At 31.4% G+C, this 8,917-nt stretch overlaps 1 protein-coding gene across 1 annotated transcript; it reads left to right on the plus strand.

Annotated features, from left to right (window-relative positions):
* The first annotated feature begins 2,350 nt into the window (after positions 1 to 2,350).
* Positions 2,351 to 7,470, plus strand: LOC116851379 (programmed cell death protein 10). Its single transcript, XM_032830717.1, has 5 exons — positions 2,351 to 2,665; positions 2,940 to 3,117; positions 3,315 to 3,447; positions 5,619 to 5,783; positions 7,000 to 7,470. The coding sequence occupies exons 1-5, from the start codon at positions 2,594 to 2,596 to the stop codon at positions 7,082 to 7,084; spliced, it is 633 nt and encodes a 210-aa protein (XP_032686608.1). The 5' UTR covers positions 2,351 to 2,593; the 3' UTR covers positions 7,085 to 7,470.
* The last annotated feature ends 1,447 nt before the right edge of the window (positions 7,471 to 8,917 follow it).

An 8,917-nucleotide genomic window follows, 5' to 3' on the forward strand; every position in this document is an offset into this window, starting at 1 on the left:
CCGACAGTTGTCGGATCGGTAGGCGTCGTTGCAATTTTTCCACGGTATAAAAAAGCTGCGTAACGACGCCTACCGATTCGACAACTGTCGGTACGCGGGAATAGTAGCCCAGAGTGGATTAACCCAGAGTCAGTCGAACATTATAACTCTAATTGTCGTAAACATCCTGTGGGTCCGTTCTTTTATTCGCAACAGATACAACCCGATGCATCCGATGCATAACTTAATCGTTCTGTATATCCAGTTGCGCTCATTAAGTTGCAGACTGTGTACATCTTGACCGTTCTTTAATTTAAGTTGCAAGCAAAATCGTGCAATTGCTTGCAACTTTTACCATCCCAATCCAAGTGGCTGCCGAAAAATTGTAGCCTGAGTTCCGAATGTGCAGAAACCTTAAGTACGAATACGGTTCTTTGGTGTGCAGAAAATAGTGTGTTTTTCAGACAGCACACAATATTTATGATAAATATTTATTTCAAATTATTTCTTAAAAATATTATATAAGTATAATATAAATATTTTATATACATGAAGGAAAAAGTATCAAAATCTTTTTTGAAAATATTATTAAAATACAGACTAAATATTTTATACAATATTTATAGTAAACAAAAAATAAATATTTTTAGTAATATTTTGTAAATATATTTATTTACAAATATTATATATGAAAAAAATAAATATAATTATTGAAAATTATTAAATTAATAAAAAAAAATAAGAAATTCGAATCTCAGCAATGGTAAGCAAATTTTCAAAGTATTTTCAAAGTATTTTAAAAGTACAATTTAATTTTAAATACGTAGCGTGTGAAACAAGAAAATGGAAATTTTAAGAAAAATTCAGAAAAAGAGAAAAATGTATGTAAATGTATATATTTTAATAAATATTTTTATAATATTTTTGAGATAAATATTTTTCATCTATTGAATCTAAGGTCACAAAAATATTTTGTAAATATATTTATGAAACATTTTGGTAAATATTCATAAAATATTCGAACAAATCTTATACATATTTTGTAAATATTTTACAAATATTTTGTGCTGTCTGGGTTAATGGATGAAAAGGATAGAGAATAGTTGTAATTGATGTAATATGTTCAATAAATGTACAAAAATGTGTATTAAATATGGTCGAAATATTACAATCTTAATAAAGAAAGACATAACTGCTATATAACATAGAAATAACAAGAGTGTTACGTCTTTGTTATATAACAATAATATTTTGTGTTTGCTGGGATAATTGTAGTAAAAAATATGGAAAAATTAATTTATTAATGAGTTGTAGATGGATACTGCAAATGTGGGAGCTATTGGAGGTTTGTTTGTAATAACAGCATCGGAAATTAACTCTGAGCCCACACAGCAGGAATGTCCCAAATACATCATAGGGATATCTTGAAGATATCACATATCCCAAATATATCTTTAAAATGTCTCTATGATATATTTTGGATACCTCTGCTGTGTGGGAGGTCTCTTTATACTCTAATAACTGGCCATGTTCCATGTACTAAATCGATTTTAATTAATGACATTTTTTATATTATTTAATATTATTATTAGACTGCCTCTCTCTTTCTTTCTCTCTCTCACAATTTTTATAAAAGCAATACTGATATATTACTGATTGAGACCCGACGACGGATATACGACGATCCAATAGCCAATAGGAAAATTTGTTTTCTTGGGACAGTACATCACTAGCTAGTAACCTGTGCAAAAAAGTAAAAAGTGCAATCTTGATGCATCACGAGATGCATTCAGCTACATCTATTGCAAATAAAAGAACACAACCTGTGTGTCACGGCTTTAGGGTGCCGTCCCATTGAGCACGGATCGGAACGCCGGATCGGATTTCTTACTATAATGAGCGTTCCGTTCTCTAGTTCCGTTCCGTAAAAGTTTCCTCTACCAGTCCCATGTAGCAAAAACGGAACGGAATGGCGCGTCGGTCGCAAATAAATATGATTAATTCGTCAATATTTCGTTATTTTGACGCGACAGAATTAATTATATACATAATTTATGCAATTATCTTGCCGATAACATTGTCATGAATATTCTAAAATATTTAATTGAAGAGAGAAATATATTTTATAACTAGAAATCCGTTCCGTTTTTGCAACATGGGACTGGTAGAGGAAACTTTTACGGAACGGAACTAGAGAACGGAACGCTCATTATAGTAAGAAATCCGATCCGGCGTTCCGATCCGTGCTCAATGGGACGGCACCCTTAGCGTGCTCCCCGAACGCACGCAGAATGTACTAGTTATTTTACATCTACTTCTTCAGATGGCGCACAACAAAAAATATCCTAAGTAACTTCTATGTTATATCACTCTCAAGTTTGTCTGCTGTCTACCGTTTCTCACCACCCGTCACTGGTGACAGCTGTCATAGGAGAAATATGTTTTTAAGCCGATTCATCCACACGTAAACATACGTAAACAATTGTTTTGTAGCTCTCAACGGTCGTCCTAAAACAACTTTCGTCTTGACATCTCATCACATCTCACACGATTACTATTCAACCTGCTGATCGTATATTTTTGGCGTTTCAATCGACAACATACGCGGTAAAGGATGACAATGGGCGATGAGACCCCAGTTACATCACTGGTGCTTCCTGTCATATTAAGACCGATATTAACTAAGGTAGTATCATCTGTTTAAACTTTATCTATACTTTTACCTAATAATATTTCTATGCAAATCATATCTTAAATCATATAATACTTTATTTTGTACTGCTAATGAAAAATTAGGATTTTTCTAGATCATTAGATAATAGTAAATAAATGTTGAATAATTTTTGTACTGTTTTTATGATTATTTTAGCATATGTCTCAGTCATATTGTGTATTTCCCTCTCTGACAATAATTTTCTTGTCAACACTGCATTGAAGTGTTTGATTATAAATTTCTATAGCTGGAAAGACTAAATGTGATAGCTGCACAAACTTTACGTGCAGCTCTCTTAAAAGCAGAAAGCTCACATCCTGGGATCACACACGATTTAATTTTGGGTATAATACGCAGGGCAGAACTTAATCTTGATATGAATGAGAGTGTTTTACGCTTACAAGGTGCTGCCTCTGATTATGATGGTAAACAATACAATAATATATATACATATATATATATATCTCTCAATTATAAACTAATAGTTATATATTATATAAATTTAGTATAAAAATTAGTAAACTAAAGTAAATTGCATATTGCAATAGTATTATTTTAGCCAATATCTCTTGGTTTGAAATATGTGTTTAATATATGTTCATTTACCTCTATGTGGTTGCAGTTGTAGAATATCGCTCAGCACGTTCGGAGGATGCATTTCAAGAATTAAATCGTAAATCGACTTCTTTAAAAAGAATTCTCAGCAGGATTCCTGATGAAATCACAGATAGAAAGACTTTTCTGGAAACAATCAAGTACAATATTCATTGTTTTCATACATACATTTATAAAAAATATATGTACAGATTGATTACCTTTTTTGTTGTATCTACAATATATATATATACATATATACACACATGCACAGGGTGTCCCAAAACTGGTAGAACATCCGTTAGGGGTAGATAGGGGGTGCAATTTGGAATTGAAAGTTACTTTTGCATTTTTGGATCCCACAATTAGTTAACGAAATATTAATGAATTAAGTCTGCCAATTTCTTATCGTCCCGAGTGAGCGCTTAGAGACGTAGAACGCTGTGGACTTCTCAGGAGTCCTTTTTGTCCGTTTGTCTCCGCTTTTTGTATCATAAGGGAATAAATATGGATGAGTGAGTGAGTGGATGTGTGGGTGAGTGCCTGACCGGACTAGGAGGGGAGAAGGGGTGGCAAGTTTTCTGTATGTGGAAGTAATGTGCGGGTGTTTTTGTGTGCGATTATGAGTGCATGGATAATTTGAATGTTTTTAGTGAAAATGGGCGGAATGATTGCGCTTTATATGCCGGAGGGGGAGAACATGTATGATATGCTTCCTTCGAGTACGTTGATGACTTGAATGTTTTCTGCATGTCGGTGGTTGAGTACCGTGAATAATTTTAGTGTGTGTGTGTGTATGAGGGGTAGGGGGATGGGGAGTGTAAGTGATTTTCTTGCGTTGTGTGTATGAGGCACATTACTCCCACATACAGAAAACTTGCCACCCCCTCCCCTCCTAGTCCGGTCAGGCACTCACCCACACATCCATTCACTTACTCATCCACATTTATTCCCTTGTGATACAAAAAGAGGAGACAAACGGACAAAAAGGACCCCTGAGAAGTCTACAGCATTCTACGTTTCTGAGCGCTCACTCGGGACGGTAAGAGATTGGCAGACTTAATTCATTAATATTTTGTTAAATAATTGTCGGATCCAAAAATGCAAGAACTTTCAATTCCAAATTGCACCCCCTACCTACCTCTAACGGGTGTTCTATCAGTTTTGGCACACCCTGTATACACACACACACACGCCACGCACGCGCACACACACACATAAACACACACACACACACACACACAGGATGTGATAAAATTGTGGAAATTGTCGAATATTTCCAAAAAAGCATTTTTTAGGAAAATGTTTCAGACAAAAGTTATAGAGTTTCAGAAGATCTATTTAATGGCCATATCAGTTTTGACCTTGGGTGGCGTCGTCAAGGTCAGGTCAAGCTCATGTCAATTTTTTTAAATAGAAATCCCCATTTTTTATTGCATATTCTCGTATCTTACCTCGAGAGCTTTTCAAAACACTATAATAAAGTATTTTTTTTCAGTACTTTTCGAGTTATAAGGCTTGAAATTTACAGTATCGACAACATTACCCAATGTGTACGACGCAGAGATTGCCCAGTCTTACCTCTTTTGTATTTTGCGTGTTTACGTAAGTACGTGCATGTGTATTGTTTTTAAGATACTCTTATAAAGAACAATGTAAAGTTATTTCCTTGGTACGCTGCAAATTTTTGTTATTTGCTCTATTATTAGGCAAGGGGACTCAAGGGTAAATCAAGCACCACAAACATGAGAGGCAAGGGGACGTAAGTCAAGCACCCCAAACGTGAGAAGTAAGGGAACTCACGTAAATCGAATATCCCAAAACGTGAAAGCCCCACCACGTCGTTCATCCTGGGTAATGCTAAGTACGAGGAAATGTCGGTGGTATTGTAAATTTCAAGCCTTATAATTTGTAAAGTACTTAAAGAAAAATAACTTTATTATAGTGTTTTGAAAAGCTCTCGAGGTAAGCTACGAGAATATGCAATAAAAAATAGAGATTTCTATTTAAAAAAATCGACATGATCTTAGCCTGACCTTGACGACGCCACCCAAGGTCAAAATGGATACAGCCATTAAATAGATCTTCTGAAACCTTACAACTTTTGTCTGAAACATTCTCCTAAAAAATGCTTTCTTTCGAGATATTCGACCGTTTCCACAATTTTGGCACATCCTATAGTGTGTGTGTGTACATACACACACATTATAGGGTGTGCCAAAATTGTGGAAACGGTCGAATATATCGAAAAAAAGCATTATATATATATATATAATGCCAGAAAATCTTTCTTGAATAATATTTATCATTTAATGTGAAATGTCTTTTTCAGAGAAATTGCAAGTGCGATAAAAAAACTTTTAGATGCTGTGAATGAAGTTACTGCATTTATACCTGGTTCAGCTGGCAAACAAGCTTTGGATCAACGCAAGAGAGAATTTGTGAAATATAGCAAAAGGTTCAGCAATACGTTAAAGGAATATTTCAAAGAAGGGCAGTAAGTAAACAATCTAAAGATAGTCAACAATTTTATTTGTAAGAATATATAAGATGTCTTATCTTAATTAGTGCACTTGAAAATCTCTGGAACTAAGTGAGATATTTAGATCTTATTTTTTAGAAATTGTATGGTTGAAAAAATACAATTAAAAAAAGACTTTGGACTGCTTTATTAAAGTCATATTAACGTCACTTTAAATTTCTTAAATAGAATAATATGATGTTTCTTAACATAAATCAATTCTCCTTAGGTCATTATGTGTGTAGAAAAATATTAAGATAAAATCACCAAATAGTAAATACTAAGATATTTTATATTTTATCTTGATAATTTATATAAAATATCTCGTTATTAATTTTTGATGGTCTTAATATTTTTATAGTAGAATAACAAAAAGATGATATAAATCTTTGCACACTGGTGCTTCAATACATTTGTGAAATTCAATACAAGTTTTCTATGTTTCTCTGTTTCTTTCCTTTTTACAATAATCTATATCACTTATAATTCTATGGAGAAAAACACTAAGATGAGCTAAAAGGTGAATATACATTTGTGAAATTCAATACAAGTTTTCTATGTTTTTCTGTTTCTTTTTTTTTTACAATAATCTATATCACTTATAATTCTATGTAGAAAAACACTAAGATGAGCTACAAGATGAATATTTATCATTGAAAAATGAATATTTATTGAATATTTATTATTGAAAAATGAATGACTTGAGGAATTTATTTACGCTATAAAATATATTATTCTATAAAAAAAATTTAAGTAATTTTTTGTGACTAATAGAATAATGTCAAATTTTTTCAAAATGTGTATCAACCATTAAACCTTGAAAAATGATCTCAGTATTTCACTTTAATTAGGGAATATTTAAATGGATTGATTAAAATGGCACATTCTGTATATTCTCTTACAGTTCTCTTATAGTTTAATTTTCAAGTACAATTTATTTATATTTAGTTGTAGCAATTTATTTAATGAATAAAATAGATATACTATTCTAAAAATAAAACAGCGAAAGGGAATGTAATAACATCAAATAAAATGAACAAGTAATAACATCAAATAATGTAATAACATCAAATAAAAGGAATAAGTAAATAAATGCTATCAATCATAAATTAAAAATTGAATTTAAATTATTTATATATTTATCGCAATATAGTAGTATTTATATATTTATCGCAATATATATCTTTTGCAGAGCAAATGCAGTATTTGTGAGTGCACTGTACCTGATACATCAAACAAACATGATTATGCTCACAGTAAAGGATAAATGTGAGTAAAACATGATATTATAATGAAATCTCAGAAGTTGTATGTGATATCTGTCACACAGGAGTCGAATTATATTAATATTACAACCTGCCCAGCATCCTAATCTTATATATTCTATTATACAGACAATATGTGTGTGTGATAGAATTAAAATATTCGATATAAAGAATTTTATGTCATTACGTTCACATGGTAATTATTTCACCATAGTTTTTGTTATATACGCTAGATAATGTGTTAGCGCATATATTAATACAATAAATATTATATATTTCTTATGTTAATGTTGTATATAACACACACAGAATCATACATATATATACACAAATAAGATGTCTAACAATTCAAGACCCAACGTCCGTGTGAATCCCAACAATTCATAGGATCAAAAAAGTTCAGATAAACAGAACATAGAAACAATGCTGAACATAACATTAAAATATTTAATGTTATATTTTGTGATATTATTGTAAATAGTACAACATTTTTAAAATATTGTTTTAAGAAATACCCATTTATTATACCATAATTTTAATGAAAATGTTTATTCTCTACTTATTAATACAATAATTTCGGATTAATTACGTTCTCTTCTTGGCAAAAGAATCAGCAATTTTCATAGTATCAGGTTATCGTCGTAATATTGCCCTAATTTTTATAGCTATGGCAGATTATTTCTTTTATATAGTGATAAAATTCTTGTTGTATAAAGACGCATCTTTGCGTACTTGTGTTAATCATTAAGTAAATAATATACCGAAATATATCTATTTGGTTTATTTTACAAATTTCACAATAATTTTTAAGGAATTAATTAAACAGTATAAGCAAGTGAGTGCATATAAAGCAGTAAGATCAATTCTGTAGGCATAATTAATAAAAGATAAATTCCAGCTTTTAAGAAAGATGTTTTCTTTTAAGATCTTTTAGCAATAATGTATAATGAGAGACTAAGTAATGCGACGTGTAAGAGTTGCTTACTGGGAAAAAGCACATCTCTCGCTATTACGGAATTCTAAAAAATAAGAAATCTTTTTTACAAACTAAAAGCTATCTTTCATTATACATATCTACAGAGTCTATCCTATCATTTGCTATGTGTTTATTCGTTAGTGTGTTTATATTGTGTTTATTCGTTAGTTATGTGTTTATATTGTTTAGTTATATTCTCAATAATTATTATAAAATTTGAAGAATGGTGATTTTCTTATTCAAATTGATTTGTTCTATCTGCATACAAAGGATACGTCTTGAATCGTTAGATATCCTGTAACTTCTTATATATACCAATAAATACAATGTTGGAGAGAGAGAGTATATATTATTAAAAATTATTTATATTTTTATTTTGTGCCAATTCAGATGTCAATTCTCCTTGTAATAATCAATGATGATATGTATAAGGAAATTTTTAGACGCGAGGATTTATTATTATATTATTATGAGATTTTATTGTTATATATGAAAGTATAACGCATCATATATAATAATACACACCACACCACACACACACACACTCTCTCTCTCTCTCTCTCTCTTTATTTTTTCACAACTTTAAGGGGATGCTGAAGTGAATGACTAACTTGCTAAGCGTCGATAACGTAGAGGCGATCGTCAAATAGGCGCTGACATAATGCCGCTATTTTCTTTTTTTCATATATGCGTCATTTCTACATATAGATATATAAATGCAAGTGTGTGTGCTACGTTGTCATTTCAATTTTCTTACATATAGGCGTTACGTAAATGTGAATGCCACGTTGCCGATATTCGCATTCTCTCCGAAATAAATTTTCGCTGCTTTTCTGATGAATTCTTCAAACCGCCTGTGTATTGGGTGA

Source organism: Odontomachus brunneus, unplaced genomic scaffold (assembly GCF_010583005.1).
Source record: "Odontomachus brunneus isolate Ranch 3 - 2012 unplaced genomic scaffold, Obru_v1 Obru_scaffold_174, whole genome shotgun sequence".
NCBI lineage: Eukaryota > Metazoa > Arthropoda > Insecta > Hymenoptera > Formicidae > Odontomachus > Odontomachus brunneus.

Coding starts and splice junctions, on each gene's coding strand:
- LOC116851379 (XM_032830717.1), top strand. CDS start 2,594: ATGACAATGGGCGATGAGACCCCAGTTACATCACTGGTGCTTCCTGTC. Junction 2,666..2,939: donor TAAGACCGATATTAACTAAG/GTAGTATCATCT, acceptor AAATTTCTATAG/CTGGAAAGACTAAATGTGAT. Junction 5,784..6,999: donor GAATATTTCAAAGAAGGGCA/GTAAGTAAACAA, acceptor TATCTTTTGCAG/AGCAAATGCAGTATTTGTGA.